The sequence below is a fragment of the Sciurus vulgaris genome (assembly GCF_902686455.1).
Source record: "Sciurus vulgaris genome assembly, chromosome: 18".
NCBI lineage: Eukaryota > Metazoa > Chordata > Mammalia > Rodentia > Sciuridae > Sciurus > Sciurus vulgaris.
In genome coordinates, this window is record NC_136479.1 from 15297492 (window position 1) to 15320165 (window position 22674).

Below are 22674 nucleotides of genomic sequence, written 5' to 3' on the forward strand. Positions count from 1 at the left end.
CTTCTTCTCACCAAGCACAATGTGAAGATTCTTTTTCACTCTCTCAATGAAGAAGTTGTACATGGAAAGAGGGGTGACTTCCACCTTCTCGCCTTCTGTCCGGGCGGCCGTTTGCATCTTCTCCACAATGTCAGCCTTCTCATCAGCTGGAAAGATATTGGGCACATCGCCCGTGTTCAGAAGCATGTTGATGTCCTCCACAAAGGACTCATCCTTGATCTGGTTGTCAGCGAAGAGGAACACGGTGCTCTTGACGGCCACCCCCACCTGCAGCATGATCTTCTTCAGGTCCTCGCGCCAGTCGTTGCTTGTGTAATTCTTCGTGATCTCAATCTGGTATAGCTCATAGGAGTTCATGAACGTGGACAGTTTGGTGGCACTCTGCCGCCCGCTGCCCCCGATGCCCACCAGAAGCAGGTGGCCCTTGTTCTGCTTCAGGACCCTGCAGATCCTGGAGATGTGCTCAATGGCAAATCTGAACATGACCAGGGACATGGGGGCCTTGCTGACATTGTTGAACTCTTCCAGGTAGTACTCCATGACCACCGTGAGCTGTTTCAGGTCAGTGATCTCATCGTAGATTTTCTGATCACTTTCTGGCTTGAAGAAATCCCCAAAGAAGAGACTGCGGATGTTATCATCAACGATCTTTCCAGTGGGTGACAAGTGGATGAGCACCTGGGAGAAAGAGGAGTGTCAGCTGGCCATTCAGCCTGTGGCCCAACCAGGCTGGCAGTGGGAGGTGGGGAGGGGAGGGAGCAGGACGTGTCTGTTTCTTCTGAGCACACCCTTCAGTCACGGTTTCTCAACAGTTACATGTTTTTAAAATGTCACAGTGCACCTGATGGTTGTAAAGCCTTTGGTGAAAGCATGTTAGAGAGTGTGAAGGGGAAGGCTGGTCTATGTACTAACTAGTTAAACACTGGTGGTCAGATTGGAAGGTCCCCAGAGAAGGATGCCATCATTTTTCACATGTTCCTCCCTCAACAGACAGAGGTGCAGGCACCACCCCGGCCCCTGCTCTGGGCCTGGAGAAGGAATGCTTCAGATGTTTCCCCTTGCTGATATTAGAGACTGGCAATGCTTTGCACTGGGCCTTTGAAGGTAATATATATAAAACACGTCTACAAATTTTCTATGGAGCAATCACACCTTCTTAGCAATGCAGGTCAAAGCAGATGATGCACAAATATCAGTTTAAGACAACTTTTCATATATCAATGTGAAAAAGAGAAATTATTCACAAATGGTAGATCATAATAATCTTCCATTTGGGTGTTAGCAGGGCCTCAGTCATACCATGAAAAAAATCTCTTTTTTCCCCCTCAACTCTCAAATGAATTGACCCTAAAACTGCATTTTAAATTAATTATAAACAAATAACAACATATACAAAACCCCTGTGTATGGATACAAATTTATGTTATTATGGAAATGAAGCAAAATTGGACCAAGTAAAATATCACCAAATCAAAAGACCTGCTGATGCACGCAGGATCGTTTCCTGGGATTCAGAGCAGAGTGGTAGTCGCTATTGGGAAGGGAACTGGAATCTGAGACTAACATGGTCAAACCCGAGGGACCGTTTCTGAGGCCAAATGGTCATAGAATCTTGACTTACCTTCTCTACAGTCTGCTTGAAACAATTGGAGGTGGTTTCTTTCACCATATTAAAAAAGACCTCTCGGTCACCCTTGTCAATCAGGCGATCATAAAACACCCTGTAAACCTCATGGATCCAGAGCCGAATAAATTTTTCCAAATCCTAAAAATTCAGAGTTAATTATTCAAATGAATGGAAGGTGGTACCTGAGGTGGCAGGTCTCAAGCAGTATTTAAATTCTAGGGTTCAGGGCTGGGGCAGTAGCTCAGTGGCAGAGCGTTTGCCTAGCATGTGTGAGGTACTGGGTTTGATTCTCAGCACCACATATACATGAATGAATAAATAAAGGTCCATCAACTAAAAAAATTTTTTAAAAATAAATTCTAGGGTTGAGGTGAAGAGTAAATGAGATAAAGCATATAAAATATTTAGCATGATGCCTAGTATGGACTAAGTGCTTAATAAATCCAGCCATCACTACTATTATCTATCTAAGCATATTGCTGAATGCTCGTGGTGATGAACTGATGGGGGCTGACCTGCAGGTGGGTGTGAGGGCACAGTAGTACGCCCTGGATCACCCGTGAGAAGTCCCGCAGGTTAAAGACGTAATGTGACTTGGAGGGAGTTGGCAAGAAGTTCTCCACTGCAGCTCTGTAAATGGTCTTGGTCGCTTGTATCATCATCTTTCCATGCCTTGGGAGGAGGAGGAGGAAGGGAGATCATTTAAGAAGGGGCCAGAATGGAGAACCACCCCCCAGGTCAATATCCAGGAACCTCTCACCTTAAGAATACCACATCGAATCCTTTCCCAAAGTGCCAATCCGCAATAGAACCGAAAATCTTGGTTAAAATGTCATCCTCAAAGGCACTGATGGAAATGATATTCAGATGGCGAGTGAATCGACCTGGAGAACACACACATTCCAGTTTGCACACACTCGTGCTTCCTGGACCTAGTGCCCCGGGATACAGGAGAGTCAGTTTCTCCTCTGCCTTCATGTTCTGCTGCTCTGCTGTCAGCATGTCAGTCTCTAGTCACATGTGGCTATTTCAACTCAAATTAACGTTAAGTAACATTAGAAATTCAGTCTCTCGGGCCTCCCCTCAAGAACCACACAAGGCAGGTGGTTACTGTACTGCTCAGCATAGACACAGACCATCTACCTGATAGCAGAAGTCCTACTGACAGCATTAATCGAGTGCACAGGATTCTTTTCAAAAGATTAAGGCAGGGCTGGGGTTGTGGCTCAGTGGCAGAGCATTTGCCTAGCACATGTGAGGCACTGGGTTTGATCCTCAGCACCACATAAAAATAAATGAATAAAATTAGGGCATTGTGTCCATCTACAATATATATTCAAAAAAATATATATTCAAAAAAAAGATTAAGGCAATACATGGATATTGTTAAATAATTCAGAAACAGTTTTGTAGGAAGTATTTCCTTCATTCACTTACTTCCCATATACCAAATTCACCCCCTTTCCCAAATTAACCATTGTTAATTTGGTATCTATCTACCTATCTACCTACCCAAGTTATTCATACCTATCTATCTATATCAGCTTTAATGATATATAAAAATAACTGGGGCAGGGTTGTGGCTCAGTGGTAGAGCGCTCGCCTAGCATGTGTGAGGCCCTGGGTTCCATCCTCAGCACCACATAAAAATGAATAAATAAAATAAAGGTATTATGTCCACCTACAACTAAAAAAAAGAAGACAAAATTAAAAAAAAAAAAAGAAATTTCCAGAATATATAAAGAACTCAAAAAACTCTACACCAAGAATACAAATAACCCAATCAACAAATGGGCTAAGGAAATGAACAGACACTTCACAGAAGAAGATGTACAAGCAATCAACAGATATATGAAAAAATGTTCAACATCTTTAGTAATAAGAGAAATGCAAATCAAAACTACACTAAGATTCCATCTCACTCCAATTAGAATGGCGATTATCAAGAACACAAGCAACAATAGGTGTTGGAGAGGATATGGGGAAAAAGGTACACTCATACATTGCTGGTGGGACTGCAAATTAGTGCAGGCACTCTGGAAAGCAGTGTGGAGATTGCTTAGAAAATTTGGAATGGATCTACCATTTGACCCAGCTATCCCACTCCTTGGCCTATACCCAAAGGACTTAAAATCAGCACACTACAGAGATACAGCCACATCAATGTTCATAGCGGCTCAATTCACAATAGCCAGACTATGGAACCAACCTAGATGCCCTTCAATTGATAAATGGATAATGAAACTGTGGTATATATATACAATGGAATATTACTCAGCTATAAAGAATAATAAAATTATGGCATTTGCAGGCAAATGGATGAAATTGGAGAATATCATGTTAAGTGAGATAAGCCAATCTCAAAAATCCAAAAGAGGAATGTTCTCACTGATAAGCAGATGATGACACTTAATGGGGGGTGGGAGGGGGACAAGAATGGAGGAAGGAGGGACTGTATAGAGGGAAAAGAGAGGTAGGAGGGGAGGGGGGGAAGGAAAAAAATAATGGAATGAATCAAACATCATTACTCTATGTAAATTTATGAATATGCAAATAGTATGCTGTTACTCCATGTACAAACAGAAACAACATGTATCCCATTTGTTTACAATAAAAATAAATTAAAAAAAAAAAGACTACCACACTATACAATTCATCCACTTAAAGTACACAATGGAATGATTTTTAGTATATTCAGAGTTGTGCAACCATGACCACATTTTTAGAATATTTTAATCACCCCTTAAAGAAACCCTGCAGTCATTCCCATTTTTCTACCATTCTCAGCAACTAATAATCTACTTTCTGTCTCTCTAGATCTGCCTGTTATTGTTTTCTTTAAAAAAAAAAAGTTTCGTTACAAAGTAAGACACAGACTCAGAAAACCACGCAAAACCAATGTACAGTTCAGTGAAGGCATTCAATGCCCTTACGTCCACCACCCAGGACAAGAAACAACTCTGCCAGTCCTCCACAGAAGCCCTTCTATGGCCACCATCCTGGCCATTGCTCTCCCTTTTTCCCCTCCAAAAAGTTATCACTAGCTGGGTGCGGTGGTGCACGCCTGTATCCCAGCGGCTTGGGAGGCTGAGGCAGGAGAAGCCCAGATTCAAGACCAGCTTCAGCAACTTAGTGAGGCTCGAAGCAACTCAATGAGACCCTGGCTCAAAATAAAAGGTTTAAAAAAATGGGCTAGGGGGGCTGGGGTTGTGGCTCAGTGGTTAACCGCCCTTGGGTTCAATCCCCGGTACCACCAAAAAAAAAAAAAAAAAAAAAAAAAAAAATCACTATTGTAACTTTTGCAGTAATCCCTCTTACATTTCTTAAGGGTTTCCATCACTCAATTATTATTCCTAGACACTACAGTTTAACTTCTGTCATTTAAAAATACTTTATATATCTTTTGTTTTTTGATCCATGGGTTTTCCCCACAACCCATTTCTCTTAACTGCTGTGGATCTAGGATGTTTGACCTGTAGGACTCTGTTGATCACTTACCCCGGTGCAGTTTACCATGCTCCTCTCCTCTGTATTTCTTACACATTTATTGCTGAATCTAGAGAGAACTGGACCGGGCTTCCCCCTCTGGTCAGACTGTAGGTGCTGCTGTGGTCCCTCATCAGAAGGACCTTCATGGTACTTCTCCTTTAGTGACATTGGGAGCTACTTGTGCAAACTGACCATATTTTGAGTTATTTCTGTTTTCTTTTTCAAAAAATGTTTTATTTTGGCCAGGCGCAGTGGCACAGGCCTGTAATCCCAGCACCTCGGGAGGCTGAGGCAGGAGGATCCTGAGTTCAAAGCCAGCCTCAACAAAAGCCGGGTGCTAAGTGACTCAATGAGACTCTGTCTCTAAATAAAAAAATACGAAATGGGGCTGGGGATGTGGCTCAGTGGTCGAGTGCCCTTGAGTTCACTCCCTAGCCCTACCCCCCACTGCCAAAATAAGTTTTATTTTTGCAGTGCTGGGGATCAAATCCAGGGCCTTGTGCATTCTACCACTGAGCCACATCCCCTTTTCTAAAGAGACACTTTTCTCATTTACTATGTGGTCATATAGTGGTACATATCATGTCAGGATAATGGGGTGCACACCTGTACTCCCAGTGACTAAGGGGGCAAAATCAGGACCAGGTCAGCCTTAGCAATTCAGTGAGAACCTGTCATTTGTTAGTAAATAAATGGAGCTGCAGAATATCATACTAAGTGAAATAAGCCAATCCCCAAAAACCAAAGGCTGAATGTTTTCTTTGATGGGCGGATGCTAAGTCACAACAGGGGGAGAGGATCAGGGAAGAAAAGAAGTACTATGGATTAGACAAAGGGGAATGAAGGGAATGGAGGCGGAATGGGACTAGGAAAGACAGAAGAATGACCCAGACATTACTATCCTGTGTGGACACATGAATGCACAGCCACTATGATTCCACATCAGGTACAACCAGAAGAAGGGGAAGCTATACTTCATGTACGTATCCTGTGTCAAAACACATTCTACTATCATGTATAACTAATTAGAACAAATAAAAAGTTATCACGAAAAAAATGATTAAAAAAAGACTGGGGATGTAGCTCAGTGGTAGAGCACCACCAGCTCAATCCCCAGCCCAAGGAAAAAAAAGTGTAAGGGCGTGATTCTGTTTATTAGTTGTGAAGATAACGAGTTATTTCCTTATCAGCCTCTGACGTTAACCACCTGAGATTATGATAATTATGCTGTCGTGCATTAAAATGTATTTTGGCAAATGCCAATACCTGGAAATCACCATCACTGCTGAAGCTGAAATGTGCTCACCTTGGCAGTGAGAACCTGTTTCTGTTGGCTACTGGAGTCTTTCTGACATACCTCTAGTAGTCTCAGATACCTTTCTCATTATCTGGTATATCAAGAAGTGACAGGCTTATCTCATATATTTCCTGACCCAGACAAGCAGTCAGTCAGGTCTACAGAAAACATCCTGGTTTCTTTCAGTAGGAAATTGGATTTCGAGATGGCAATCTGGGTGGTAAGCCTGCTCGTTGTTAATGAGCCGATCATTATTCCTAGACCTTTTCAGTGGCTATCAGGGGAGCCGAGGAATTATTACTGCATTTCCACTTCAAGTCTAAGACAGGACACTGGCTTAACTTCTTGTATATTACATCTTGATTTTTTTTCCCTTCTATGCTGAGATTACAGGACACAAGGGATAAAAGAAATAGAAAATTGCACAATTACTCATTTGCATAATCTCACCTGGTATACATAATGCCTTTAGAATATGAATATACCACCACTGCCATTTGTAATAGCTGGCAACATTAAGATTTTGTATGCATTCTCCTAATGACTGTTGCATTTTCGATTGTTCTATATCAACATACCAAATTCTATAATCTCTCCCAGTTAGTTTTAGTTGATCGAGTAATCCTATATTTAATGCTTACTACCAGTGGTTTCATTGTAATCATTTTAACTATTTGAAAACCACCTTCTAGGAGATGTCTAAGAAAGGGCTTATGGAAGTAATGGTTTCTGTGTTCTCGTATGTTGGTAAGAATTTTCCTTTTAGCAGTATAAAAGGTTTTGTTATCTAGTTATCTGTATTTATGTGGGGATTTGGGAGGATTCAACACCTGACTTGCCATTGCTGCTGACATTTCCTCAAAATTCTTTCATATGTATGTATCACGTGTAAATATTATATATGTAACTAGATATAGTTTGAAAGCCTATATACAATCTACACACAAAAGATATACTGTATATACATGTCTACACTGACATATGCAGGTTTTGCTTTTTTAAAAGGGATAGAATAATATTTTATATATTGTTGACGTGGGACCATTGTTAGCTATGGGGAGCTGAGGAAGTCACTCAACCTTGATGACAGGGATAACAATGGTACTTAATGTCTATCTATGTTTGCTCAGTGTCATGCAAACACAGATCTGTGCCAAACTGCTCTCAATGCCACACTTGATCCTCCCTTTCCCCATCTGAGTCCTGGCCCCGGGTCATTCTCAGCTGGGCAGCTGGTTCTCTGCTGAACCCAGATTCTTCAACAATCGGCATCTGATGTGATCACTCCAAGACTGTGGTGGAACAGGGCGGAGACAAGACTGCTCTGCCAACCAGGGACGGGCCAAACCTCCTCCCCCACAGCCAACGTGGCTCAGCTTCTTCACCAAGTGACAACTCTATCTCGTCTTCATTCCTCCTGACTCTTTGCTAAACATTCTTACGATGCTCATCGGATTGCCTCCACTTGGGGAGTAGCCAACCCAGAACAGGGCCCCTGCTTCTAACCTCCCTCAAGCCTGCTTAGCGCCCTCTCACCAGGCTCTCCCTCGGCTCTCCCTGGTACACAGAGACCCTCGCTGTGGCCAATTAATACACCTGATTTCATTTGACTACAGATGTGTTCCTGGCAAGTGCTGGGCACTGGGCTTTATTATTGGTCTTTTTCCAAAGATCATAGTTGAAAACTGTCCACTGCTGTGTGTGCTGGAAACAGATACTCCTTTTTGAATAGTTAAATCTTAAATGGAAAAAAGTAATACACCAAGTTCCTTCCTCTTCCTCCCTGGTGAGACCCGTGCTGAGTTTATGGGCGCCAGGTTCCTTAGATCCCACCATAGCCAAACCCAAGCAAAAGTACCCCTCAATGCTACACTTGAGGTGTGGGCACCCAGATGAGCCATTTCTCTTATTTTACAGGTAAGAAAGCTGAGAGCCAGAGGAGAGAGATTTGTCCAAAGTCACAGAATCCAAGTCCAGAAATGGAATGAAGTTCTTAACCAAAGATGTACTTCAAAGTACAGAAACATAAGCGGATGGATCGAGTTGTACCTGAAGCTTGAACTTTCTGAACTGTGAGATGGTGGGGGATTTTACTTATTATCCGCTATCACTGTTATATATTTTGCCTTGGCCACTTTGTTTAGATGTGTCTTTGGCAACTCGAAGATCGATAACAATTACAAAAGGGGACTCCGTCATGCACCCCTAGTTGCCGTCGAAGCTAGCCTCCCTCCTGGAACTCTCCACATGCTGAGCCCTCCTCTCACATGACACCCTGTGTCTCCAGCACCTCGAGATGACTACCTGTTGTGTATCTCCCATCCTATTTCACACTTCCTACTTCTCACAATATGAAGTCTGGAGCTGACCCAAACCCCTCCAGCTGTGTGCTCCCTGCTCTCCCAGGGAGAGTGCCCCGCTCCAACCCTCCACTCATGAAGGTCGGCCCTGCTGCGGAGTCGGGGAAGGAAGGAGCTCCTCCCTTCACATACCAGTGATGTCGTTCCTTCCTCCCCCAGGAGGGCCCATGGCGGCCACGAGCAGCACATCCACAATGTCCAGCCTCGTTGTGTCTTTCTTGTCAAACCAGTAACCGTGGTCAACCCACTGCCTCAGGAGCTCGATGGGGGGCTGGGCCCCATACACCTCTTTGGCCGGCATGTTGAGGTCGTCTGCAGAAAGAAGCACAGCGACGCATCATTAAGTCCATGGGTCCTCTTCTCTCCCAGGAGGTGACAGTGACAATTCCCTCCATAGGAGAATCCATGGCCAGCTGTCCCATTTCCCCTCCAGGCAGGGCTCGGTCACTAGGCATCCTGGTCAGATGCGTTCTGGACTCTCCTGCCTTGTTGAAATTGCTGCCCATTGTGATTACAGGACTGGCATCAGCAAACAGGTCTTTAATTTTTCCCATTTTTTTCAACCAAAATATACTGATGGTCTACATTAGACATTTTCTCAATTGCTGGAGAAACGGGGGTTGGGAAGATAGTCAAACTCCCAGACAACAGGACAACAGGTTTTGTTTTTTTGTTTTTTGTTTTTTTTTAGATGGGGTCTTACTATGTTGCCAGCCTGGCCTTGAACTTCTGAGCTCAAACAATCCCGCTGCTTGGAATTGAACCCAAGGGTCTTGCACATTCTAAGCACAGGCTTTACTACTGAGTCACAACACAGTCCCCAATAGAGAACTTCATTTGACCAACAGGTAATAATAGTTGAACTGTAGCAGGAGCAAAGATTTTTTTTGATGAGCAACACCCAAATGGCAAGAATACACTGTGGGCCTCCGTGAGGGCAGGGATGACCTTTTCCTCAATAGCATATTGCTCAATCCTGGCACACAGGAGCTACTCAGTAAGACAGAAGCTTTTTAAATGTTTCCTCAACAAACACTGGTAGAATGCCCAGTTTGTGTCAGGTAACATTTTAGGAGTGTTACACACATGATCTCATCTAATCCACATAATGACTTTAAAGACAGTATTACCTCCATGTTAAAGGTGAAAAACTGACCAGGGCCAGGGAGATTAAGTTACACTATGCCCCAGTTAAAAACTGGTATTTGAACCCAGATATGTTTAGCTGCAAAACTTAAAACTGTTTTTGGATACACCAGAAAAATAGGGATGAGAAACCGGGCACCATGGTGCACACCTACAATCCCAGGAACTTGGGAGGTTGAAGCAGGAGAATCGAAAGCTGGAGGTCAGCCTCCACAACTTAGATAAGCTCTAAGCAACTCATTGAGATCCTGTCTCAAAATTAAAAAAATAAAATAAAACAAAAAGGGGTGGGGATGTGGCTGAGTGGTAAAGTTCCCTAAGATTCAATCTCTAGTACCACGCTGGGGTTGTAGATCAGTGGTAGAGTGCTTGCCTAGCATGTGTGAGGCACTGGGTTTGAGCCTCAGCACCACATATAAATGAATAAAATAAAGGCCCATTGATAACTAAAAAAAAATTTTTTTTCTAATCTCTAGTACCAAAACAAACAAATAAAATCAACAACAAAACAATTAGGGAGGGAGACTTGTATGCAAGAAAGAAAAGAAAGGGACAATAAGACAAAAAGGGGGCTGGGGATGTAGCTCAGTGGTAAAGCACTTACCTAGCATGCATGAGCCCTGGGTTCAATCCCCAGCAACCAAAAAGAAGGGGGGAAAAGGATCTCTGTCCCTTAAGGCACTGGTGTTAGTTGGCAAGAATATAAATGAATGCAATGTGGGCTTTAAAGAGAAGACATGTGAGAAGAGCGGGACGTTACAGAACCCTGTGAATCAGCAGTTGGACATGAAAAATGTGTTTGGCACCAAGAGACCTGGGTTTGGATCATGGCTCCAGAATTTTCTAGATGTTTGACCCTGAACAGGAAATTTAACTCCCTAGAGCCTCACTTAACTGTCTAGTAAAATTATGATGATGATTAATAACTTCACAGGGTGATAAAGCTCAAATGAAATAAATGAAGAAGAGTTTTGTAAACAGGTAAAGCCCTGAGAAAATTCAGTGTTGTTCTTATTTCACAAACATTTATTTAACAACTATTAGGTTCATTTACTGGTGATATATGTTATCTGATGCAAAAACGGGACAAGGGGCTTGTCTCAACGTGTATGTCGCTTGCAGAGACGTCATTGTCAGAGGGCAAATGCCACAGTGCCTTCTAGAACTTCTGTCCCCTACAAGGAGGGAAGGAAAGTAGGAAAGGAGGAGGAAGGAAGGGGAGGGAGGGAATACTAAATTATACAAACCAGAATTTTTTTTTATCTCCTAGAGAGAGTAAGGAAGACTGTATGGTGGCCCCTCAAAAGGAAGCTCTGGTTTGCTGCCGCCTGAGGTGGGAGAGCAAGCTGTGTCCTTACCCACGAACACCACCGACTTCTTCCCTACAGGAGGCCCGAAAAGGCCCTTCCGCCGTCGATCCAGCTTGGACATGATGATGTCCTGGGTCTGATTGGCTGACGTTCTGGCAGAGAAATTGATACAGTTGGGCAGGTAGGTATTTTTGGGAAGGCGGAGGAGGAAGTTGCTTGTGATGGCCGATTTGCCAGTGCCTGTGGGACCCACAAACAGCGTCGGGATTTCATGGTTCAGGTAGGTTTTCAAGAAGAAGGACTGCCGGGCCGTCTCCATTGTGGGGATGATGAGTTCTGAGACCTGTACCGCAAAGACAGGGAGGATCTTGGCCCCAGGCCCTGGGGGCTGAGACTTGGCATGCAGGGCCCTGGGTTTGAATTTTGGCTCTGTCCCTGAGTGTCTTTATGACCCCGAGTGAGTCTTTAACCAATTTAGTGTCCTCATTTCTTCATCTTTGAAAGGGAAATAATACACAGGACTGAGATTAAATAAGACCATGCACATAAAGATAAGCATTATCGTCCCCATTTTGTAGACGAGGAAACTGAGGCCCAAGAACCCTTCTGTAATTTGCCCAAGTAACACAGGAGAGTAGAAATGTAGAAATGCAGGGATTCAGGTCCCAGCTTGTGCGATTTCAAAAACTACAGAGTCCTGGGCTGGTGTGTGGCTCAGTGGTAGAGCACTTGCTTAGCATGTGTGAGGCACTGGGTTACATTCTCAGCACCACATGTAAATAAATGAATAAAATAAAAGTCTATCAACATCTAAGAAATTTTAAAAAATAAATAAAGAGCATATACTTAATAAAAAAAGACTACAGAGTCTCAGGTAGACTCTGAGGGCTCCATGTTGGGCTCCTGGAACCCCTATTTCTTTGGGTAGAACATCTTACCTTCGCTTAGCCTCTCTGAGCCTGAACCTTGGCATTGGTCATTTGACCACATCCATTCCCTCCACGGGGACAGAAGAAGAGGCAGGGAGATGTATATCAAACATGGAAGTCTCTTTGTATGTCTGGGCTAAAAGGGATTCATGGCTGGGGCCACTCTGCTTTATGACTCTGGGGAGTGGCCTTCCTGCTATGGTTTGTGTAAATGGTGACCTCTCAAGTGTAAAACTAGTGTAGACTACGCCACCCAGACTATGCAATTCGGGAGACTTTGTAGACAAAAGCTTGGCTTCTTTCAAGAAGTAATTTCACCAAAGGAAAAGGAGAAGACAGGGCAAGGTGGTTGAAGTAGAGAAGAGAAATCGCAGGTGTTAAACTCTGGATCTCTTGTCTGCAGAAGTCTTCCCAGTAACCCTCTGAGGCAGGGGTATAATAACGTAGATGAAAAAACTGAGGTCCAAGGAAGCTGGCCACCTGGATGAAAGCTGCTTAGCCAGAAAGCAATGCTCAAGGCAGAACCAGGTCCAAGATGCCTGTTTTGCAATCAAGACTGGGAATTTAAAACAAGTTGGGTTTCACAGTATTTTATTTTCAGGGACTACACTGATAGTTTGACAAGGAAAAATCCCAGATGAATTGAAATTATTTTCTACACTGGACTCTCGTCTGTTTGCCTTCAGCAAGGTTTCAAATCCCTGGAGTTCAGGTGCCAAGCTGTGTCCTGAGGCCGGCACACACTTGCCCACCTAAGCATTCTTACGTGTGGAGCATGGTTGGTCCCACTTGCTTTCTAACTGGGTTGTCCATGTTCTCAGTTCCCCATCCACTGCCCACAACTGCACCCAGGGTCTGAAAGATCTGCAGTCACCCCAGAAAGACAAATTATATCTACTAGATGTCAATGGGCATGAAAGTGCACATGTTTACAAAGTTTCCACAGGCAAGAAGTGAATAGTGGCTATAGGTATATTATCTATGACCTAGGGAAAAAAAAATCTATTAATCAGAACCTGCTTTTCTGCTGATCAAGAAAATTGAAAATCTTTTTTTGAGGATTTTAAAGATTTTTTTGGAGAATTAGGGTGACTGAGAGGTAGACCATATGGTATTATTGGTAATGACAATAATGAAAATAGCAACAAATATTCATCTAACCCCTGGTATGGGCCACAGGCTCATGTATTCTGCCTTCAATCTTTGCAATAATTTAAATGTTTTTTCTTCCATTTTATGGTTGAATAAAGGGAGACAGAGCGTGAAGGCTGAGTAAGGAACATAGGTCTCTGATTCTAAAGTCTATGCTTTCTTGAAGTGTGATCCAGCTCATGCTGGAATCTTCTACCAAAGGAATCTTAAAAAATGCCCACATAGACCTGTTAATTCCTCCACCAAGGAGGATATCTGGGTAATTCTGGAAACCACAGTTCTGTAACCAACGCTTTTCTTTTACCTTTGCACCAGCAGGAATAATTTCCTCCTCTTTGGTGATGTACTCTGTCCATGCTTCCCAGTGTCCACTACCTTGTTTGAAGAAATAAAAATCATAGATGCTTCCTGGATCCAAAGAAACAGAAGAGGTCATTAGTTTACCAAGGATTTCCATTTCACATTTTGATGTATCTCAGCTTCAACAACCAAAACATATGATAACCAGTGTTGGCATAACTATGGTGAAACTATACATTGCTGTTATCTGTTCAAATTGAGGCAACACTTTTTAAAGAGTGGTGATTTTATTTAAAAATAAGTGTTGACCACGCAAGTTACTAAATTATTTTTTAATAACATAAACAGCAAGTATACACACAAAAAAGGAATAAATCACTCCAAATTCCACACCACTGATGCACTAATCTACTACCTCTTTTTAGGCACACTAACACTAAAGATGAAAGGACAGAAAGATGTGAGAAAATATTTTACAAGAATGGAAGCATGTGACAAAATTTAAAATAAAGATGTTAGAATGAAACAGAAGGTTCCACTGAACTTTAGACACATTATTCACTATTGGGATATCAGTTCCTAAAAGGTGTTTCTTAATTAAAAAATAATTTTCAAGCCTTTAAGGAGTTAAGGTCAATATGCTTTTAAAAATCAGTTAATCTAATTTTGTTACTGTGTTTTTTACTTATTTATTGTGGAAAATTTAAAATGCACAAAAATAAAGAGAAAGGGATAATAAACCGTCAAGTGTCATTCTCCTGCTTCAGTGATTAATGTTTTGCAATTCCTGCCTCATCCATTTCCACTTTACCAAGGGCCACCATATTTGTCTTTTTCCTTCCATCCCCCTTTTCTCCCCTCCTTCCTTTCTTTCTTTGAACTTTTAAAAAGCAAATCCTGAATCATATAATTGCATTTGTTAATACGCATGATTCAATTTTAGACCGGTTTCATCGATTCCTTTATGAACGATGAGGTGGTCAACTCTCCCTCTTCCTTCACCTCCCCTTCCCTGGCTCTTGTTATTAATAGTGCAATTTCTACTTTGTCAGGGTTTTCAACGTTCATGTTTTGATTGCCACCTTAATCCTCCCAGTCCTCAGTCTCAGGTTTATACAGTATTTAAATAATTCAGTACTCAGACTTGGGCCTTTTAGCAGAACATTTCAGAGTTCTTTGTTTTGACTAATTTCTTAGTTGGCTGATTTAATTTTTTTTTTTCAAGAAGGGGCTTATCGCTGCTCACTTCTCTCAGTCTTTACACATTTGAGAATTCTGTCTGCTGCTGTTATGTTTTAACAGAGATTTGGCTGAGAGTAATATTCATATGTCACATTTTCTTCCTCTCTGAATTTTGCAGAAATCATTCTGTTTCGTTGCATTTTAAGTTATGAGCAGAAGTTGAGGCCTGTCAAATATTTTTTTGACTCTTTCTTTTTTAAACTCTAGTTGTCTGATGGAATCTATTTTAACCTGAAAATAATTTAATTAAGTTGTCTTTTGGTCAATTACTCTATCGATTTTTCTTGGAATATAGCACACTCCTACAATTTATAGAAACAGTTCATTTTAGGAAAAATTTATGTATTTATATCTTTGTATATAGTGTCTGCTGTATTTATTGTGTTTGCAACTCAAGGAATTAGCATTTTTTTGTCTCCATATTAACCATATTCTGCTTCACTGCTTTTATCTTTTTCTTCCATAGCATGTGTAATTACATCAAACGTTTCCTCTCAGCCACTTATTAGAAGCCTAAACTTGTATATTTTATTTCTCACTGGTTATAATTTACTTACTAGATCATTACCAGCAGTACTTGATTCTCAATTTCTTTGATTCTTCAACCTCTCTTTTTATCATGTCCTACAAACTTTTTTGAGTTTTATTAAAATATAATTCACATACCATGTAATTGAACCATTTCAAATATACAATTCAATGGTTTACTAAAAGTTTCCGTATGTGTGGCTATGATAAACATCCACAGAGTTGTGGAATCACGACCACAGCACATGTTAGAACTCTTCAGTACACCAAAAAGAAACCTCATAATTCTCCGCCACCAACTGAGTTTTGAGATGAAACTTGATTCTCTGCCGCTGCCGGCAGGTGGTATCTGCATGAACTATAGCTGAGAAATGTGGGCCCCGCCCTCTAGTGTTGGGGCAGACCCCAGCAGCTCTCCATTAATTTCTTCTCTGGGGGTTCTTGTCTTGTGAATTCAAAGAATGAAATTCACAGACCAGGATGGGTGAGTGTAAGAGTAGGATTTATGGAAGAACAGAAATAGAATTCTTGCAGTGCGAAGCGGGATCTGATAGCACACTTTCTCCCCAAATGTGCTAGTCTAGGGTTTATATGGCACTCGTATCACTGCTATTGGTCCAAACTTATACTAATTAGGGTTTGAAAAAACTACCAAAGCTATTGGTCCAAACTTCTGCTAATTAGGGTTTGAAGAAACTACCAGAGCTATTGGTCCAAACTTATAGGGTTTGAAGAAACTACCAATACTATTGGTCCAAACTTATGCTAATTAGGGTTTGGAAATGTACTAACTTCTATTAGTGGATTCCTGAGTCCCAACTCTCATCCAAGCCTACTCCACTTCCATCTTCTGTGGCAGGTTAAGAAGAGGAAGTTGAGGTCACCGGATGGGGCTTCTGCAGTAGGCATCTGCACCTCACTGTGCCCAGGCCTGGCCACTGAAGGCTGACAGTGGCCATGCCTCGTCTCACCTTGGCACTCACGCCTCAAGCCCGCCAGCCTGTGCGCCGGGCTCCTAGCGGCCCGCTGGCCCCTGCTTGCCTTGGACCAGTAGGCTGGTGCGAGGCTTTGCCTATCCTCTGCCGGCCCACACTAGACAGCCCCTTCATCTCCTCTCAGTCCTTATCGATTTCCCTGTTCTGCACATTTGACATAAACAATACGTGTTCCTTTTGTGACTGGCTTCTTTGACTTATCATAATGTTTTTAAGGTTCATCCATGTTGCAGCATCTATACTTCACTGCTTTTTATTGCCGGACAGTACTCTATTATATGGATATATCATATTTCATTTGACCATTCATCAGTTGATGGACCTTTTGGATTCTGTTTAATTTTGAGAAAATGCCAAATGCTCTTTTCCATGACTGCTGCAGCACTTTAAGTTCCCAGGGAGCATGCGAGGTTCTGGTTTTCCTGTGTCCTCACCATTGCTTGTAATTTCCCATCTTTTTCTTAATATACTCCTCCTAGCTGCTGTGAAGTAGTATCTCATTTTCATTTTCATTTGAATTTTCCTGATACTTAATAATGTTGAGCATCTGGCCACGGGCTTATTGGCCCTTTGTGTGCCTTCCTTGGAGAATTATCTATTAAGTTACTTTGCCCATTTTCAAATTGGGTTATTTGTCCTTTTGGGTTGAAACAGTTCTTTAGGTATTCTACATATGAATCCCTCATAAGATATGGAATTTGATATAAAATTCACCCCCATTCTTTTTTTTAAACATCATATATAATGGATATAATTTCTCATTTTTCTGGCTATACATGATGTGGAATCCCACTGGTCATATAGTTATATATGTACATAGGGTAATAATGTCTGATTCACTCATTCACTCTACTATCCTTCCTATCCCCAATCCCTCTCCCCTCCCTTCACTCATCTCTACCTAATCTAGACTTTTTTTTTGGGGGGGTGGTGCTGGGGATCGAACCCAGGGCCTTATGCTTACAAGGCAAGCACCCTACCGACTGAGCTATCTCCCCAGCCATCTCTACCTAATCTAAAGTAACTCTGTCTTCCCTAGCTGCCGCCAATGTGAATTAGCATCCACATATTAGAGAAAATATTCAGCTTTTGGTTTTTTTTGGGATTGGCTTATTTCACTTAGTATGATATTCTCCAGCTCCATCCAAGTACCGGCAAATACCATCATTTCATTCTTCTTCAAGGTTGAGTAATATTTCATCACATATATACACACCACATTTTGTTTTTACCCATTCATCTGTTGAAGGGCATCTAGGTTGCTTCCATAGATTTTTAGCTATTATGAACTGAGCTGCTATAAACATTGATAAAAATCACCTAATCTTGATTATCTTTTTATTTGAAATTTTCCTTTGAAATACAAAAATTCCTAATTTTGATGATGTCTGGTTTGTCAATTTCTTCCTTTTTCAAGGTTAATTTTGGTGCCCTAAGAAATCACTGCCTAGTCCAAAGTTACAAAAATTTGCATCTGTGTTTTCTTCTAAGAACCCTTAGATTTATGCCTTTGATATATTTGAGTACATTTTTGGCTATGCTATGAAGCAGAGATCCAAATTCATCCCTCTACCTGTGTGATGCAGTTGTTCTAGCACCCTTTGTTGAAAAGACTCTTCTTTTCCCACTCAATTATCTTGGTACCATTGTCAAGATTCAAATCAGATAAATATGAGGGTTTTTTTTTTTTTTTACTTTTAATTCTTTTTAATTAATCTGCATATCTATCTTTTTATCCCATACAATTCAGCAGAAATAATTTGTTTCTTGGATTATATTTTCTCTTATTTTTAAATTATGCTTTTATTAGTGCATTATAACTATAACAGTCGTGGGTTCATTGCGATAAATTCACAAGTGCACGTAACACAATGTGCTCCATTTCATTCCCGAGTACCTCCCCTTTCCTGCTCCTTCTCTCTCCCGCTACTCCCTTCCTCTGTTCTACTGAAGTATGGCCTTGGAAGTATTTATTCTATTAGACATTCTCTCTGTCTCTCTCATTCGTACAAATGCCATACCGTTCTTACTCGGATATAATCAAGCAAATTCTTCCTAAAGTTACCCAACAATATCTGTGACCAATTTATCTTACCTACTTTCTGGTCACAACTCAAGCACCGGCATGTGCCTTTCTTTTCTGAACCCAAGGTTACAAGGGTTGGATAAAAAGAGAGTTGCCATTCCTGGGACTTTTGGGCTCTTCAGTCTTTCTCTGAAATTTGGTCAACTTCCCTAACCCACAAACCCAGCTCACTCCCATCCTGGCTAGGGTCGTGCACTCTGCTCCTGTAGGATTCGACTCTCATTCCCATCCAGCACAGGAATCTGGAAGATGCAAATCAGAGTAGTTTTTCTGGCCCTGGCTGAGGTGCTGCAGCGTTACGAAGGGGCTTCTGTGCTCAAGGGGTTCTCTTAGATCTTCTGCAGCCACCCAGTCACCACCACAGTCCTCTGACTACCAGTGAGAACAATCCGCCTGCTTTCCTCCCTACAATACTGTTTGCAGGTCACTGAGGTGGCAGGTTCTGGACCGTAGCCCCAGTTTTTTTTTTTCTCTCTGTCCATCACTTTCCAATGCTCATAGAATTAAGCTGTAATGTCTTTGCTTATTCCTGGGGAATTTTTAGGATCAATTTGTTGTTAATTCCATTAGATATTAAAGAAGGGAGCTTCTGTTATTCTACGTCACCCTGCAGCTTTACCTAGAAGTCAATCTGGCACGCTCTCAGAAAGCAATCTGGCACTACGCTTACAGAGCTAAAAATGTCCTCTACTCAAGTCAGAAATCCTGTTTCTGGGGATTTATCACATGGAAACAATTCACAATGAAAATAATCTGTATACATGAGTATGCGACACCATCTGTGATGGCAAAGAAATAGCTTACACGTCACACATTGGGAGACCAGTAAAAACCGTGTCTTATGAGATGGATGGAGTGTTTTTCAGTCATTAAGAAGATCACTGCAAAAACTAAGATTAACACAGAAAATGTTTTTAAGAAGCAATGGCGGATGAACATGGATATACACCATTACGGAAATGAGGTAAAAAGATGAAAGCAGGTTCATACACAGGAGGAAGTATTTTTGAAAACTGAAATACCCATGATAGGGTAGTAGGAACAAAATGTACTTTTCTTTTTTTTTTTTATTAAAAATCATAAATTTACATAGGGCAATGTTGTTTGATTCATTCTGTTATTTTTCCCCCTTCCCCCCACCTCTCCCACCCCTCTTTTCCCTCTATACAGTCCTTCCTTCCTCCATTCTTACCACCTCCTTATCCCTAACCCTAACAAAATGTACTTTTCAATTATTTTTCTTTAATAAAATGATGTTTACAGTAAAAAAGGAGACACTAAAAGCATGAATCAATGAAACACTTTCCCCCTTCCATGATAATGCTGAGCTAGAGCTAATTTGTGGCTTGATTAAGTAACATTTAGGACAAAGAAAATATTTAAATTAACTGTGGTAAGCGGATTTACCAGCTGTGTGACCTTGGTCAACTTTACCATCTGCACATCTGTAAAATGGGCCTGATTATATGTTGAGTTTAGAAAATGACTATGGAGACTGAATAAAATGCATGTGTCAAGCATTAGCATAGGTCTGGGCCCACGGTACACTGGTAACATTTAGCTCTGGGTCTTTTTGGTTCTCATCAGAATAATGGCCCTTATTTTCTCTGCATTGTGTTTATAACTCAAACTCCACTTCAGGTGCAAGGGGGGCGGGCAGGAAGAAGTAGGAACAGTAGAAATCCTGGAAGATAAATGATTCCTAATGTCTCCTTCACCCAGCTCTTTTATCCTCTCCTCTACTTGGAGAATAAGGCAAATGTCTCAATGGAGACATAAAAGACTTTTCAGAGGTAAATTGGTGAATAAAGAGAAAAATAAATCCTGGTTGACCAACAAGGATCTACAATCAACGATATGGACCCCATCTTGGGAGGGTCCCCCAAAGCCGCCTGCTGTCCTCCAGCACTTCCTTGAGAGATCCATCACCCCCAGACTCCTGCATCATGAAAAGCTCAGACAATAACATTCCATAAGTCAGGGAAGGCTCTCCTGTGCTCTCACATTTAAAATTTTAACCATAGGTCCTTGTGGAAAAGCTAAAAAAGGCATTTTAAGAGTTTAACAACGGGCCTGGGACAGAGCGCTTGCCCAGCACGTGTGAGGCACTGGGTTCAATTCTCAGCACCACATGTAAATAAATAAATAAAATAAAAAATAAAGGTCCAACAACAACTAAGAAAATATTTTTTAAAAAAGTTTACTGATCGTTATAGGAAAGTGCAATCAAAGCCACATACAAGAGGCCGTATAGTAATTCATTCCATGTATATTAAATGCCTAGAAAAGACAAATCTATACAAATCTGGAGCTAGCAAAGGAACTACAGTTAATTGAAAATAGTCATGAAGGGTTGTACAGGGGCTAAGCAAACATTCTAAACCTGGATTCTAGTGATGGGCACACAGCTAGGTAAATTTACTAAAAATCATTGATTCTCAGACTTCAGTGAGCGGGTTTTATGGTGTGTAAAATACATCGCAATAAAGCTCTTACATAAAGAGATTGCGTTCTCAGCCCTGTAAACCATACCTTTTGAGTCAAGTGGGTTCTGGTTAGTAGCTTCCCAATTTCCCACTAAAATACTTGTGATTGGAGGAAAAAGAAGAATGATGTTGTTATAAACAAAAACTGGAAGAATCTGGGCAGAATCTCTTCTAAGTAGAAAGCAGAAAGAGCCAGGCTGAGAAAATGCTGTGGTTTGGATGAAACTCCCCCTGAGACCCATGTGCTGAAGGCTTGGTCCTCCTGATTGGTAGGTGATGGAACCTTCAGGAGGCAGTGCCTCCTGGAAGGAAATGGGATCATGCCCTTGAAGGGACCCAATCCTCCCTTTACTTTCCCTTTGCTTCCTACTGCCATGAGTGAGCAGCTTTGCTCTAGCATGAACTCCCCGCCACAATGGTATACTTCAGCACAGGCCCAAAAGCAACAGAGCCAACTAACTGAGCACGGACTGAAAACTCTTAATATCTTGAGCCAAAATACGCCTTTTTTTAAAGCTGATCATCTCAGGTATTTGGTAAGTAATGGAAAGTCAACTAACACAGAAGTCAATCAAGAAATTATATGAAGAAAGACATGAGAGTCCACTGGGTCCTTCCCCCATGGCTGCCCCAAGATGCAGAGATACAGGTTAAACATACACAGAAAGTTAGACAGCGGTTCATCCGTATGCCAGCAACTATTCTGGAAGAACTGTCTCTTCATACTGTTGTCCCCCTGTTACTAGGCCATAATAATAATATATAATGTGTGATATATATAATAAAATATATATAATGCATAATAATAATAACAATGCATAGAGCTGGGGTTGTGGCTCAGTGGTAGAGAGCTTGCCTAGCATGTGTGAGGCACTGGGTTCAATTCTCAGCACCACATATAAATAAATGAATAAAATAAAGGTTCTTTAACAACTAAAAATATAATAAGAATGCATGCTGGAAATGACGGTTTCTTTTATGCTACTTCAGTTAGGTAAGGTATGGAAGCAGGTAATGAGGTCCTCACAGTAAACAAGACATGTTAGAGGGGAAAGTTACCTAAAAATTGAGTGGGAGCTGCGCATGTCACTGCAAGAGAGAAGGAAAGATGTTGTCGCAACGTGGGCCAAGAGTGGAGTCAGGGGCAATTCACGCACCATCTCTGTAGACACAGAGCATAGACTGATCTCAAAGGATGGAGAAGACAAAAGTAAGCAAAGAAACAAATGTAACCAGTGAAAAACTATTGCAATATAAAGGAACAGAATATGGAAATTAGCCTGAAGAGTATCTCTCTTAAACTTGCTGAATGTGGACCTGGAAACCAGTTTCAGGAATCAGTTTGGTATCCTCAATAAGGTGCAATAAAATAAAATAAAATAACCAACCCCCAAAACATCATTTCTTATGAAATAGGAAAAAAAAATAAGGAGAAAATAGGCTGAGATGAAATGGCAAGGGGAGAAAAAAATGAGATGGATGATCTGAGAGAGATGATGATGATGATAAGAATGATAAATAGAAACTGGTAATATCCACTTAATGCTTTCAACATAAAGCACTGTCCATTTTCCCTCATGTATATCTTAAGTAGTTTTGCATGCATTAGCCTGTTTAATCTTTCCAAGAACACCATGAATATGGCCCATTATTATTATGCACACTTTATAGTTGTGGAAACTGAGAGGGGTTAAGGGAATCCGTTCAAGTTCACCCACCTAGTTAAG

General features: G+C 41.4%; 1 protein-coding gene across 7 annotated transcripts in view; it reads right to left on the reverse strand.

Moving 5' to 3' along the window:
- DNAH3 (dynein axonemal heavy chain 3) overlaps positions 1–22674 on the reverse strand; it is a 463090-nt gene that overhangs the window by 36672 nt on the left and 403744 nt on the right. For all 7 annotated transcript variants that reach the window (XM_079120030.1, XM_079120029.1, XM_079120028.1 and 4 more), the window contains 7 exons: positions 13615–13718; positions 11278–11572; positions 8906–9085; positions 2388–2511; positions 2143–2299; positions 1622–1765; positions 12–678 (listed from right to left, as the gene is read on the reverse strand). In XM_079120030.1, coding sequence (XP_078976156.1) covers positions 12–678; positions 1622–1765; positions 2143–2299; positions 2388–2511; positions 8906–9085; positions 11278–11572; positions 13615–13718 — 1671 coding nt within the window. The remainder of the gene's footprint in view (positions 1–11; positions 679–1621; positions 1766–2142; positions 2300–2387; positions 2512–8905; positions 9086–11277; positions 11573–13614; positions 13719–22674) is intronic.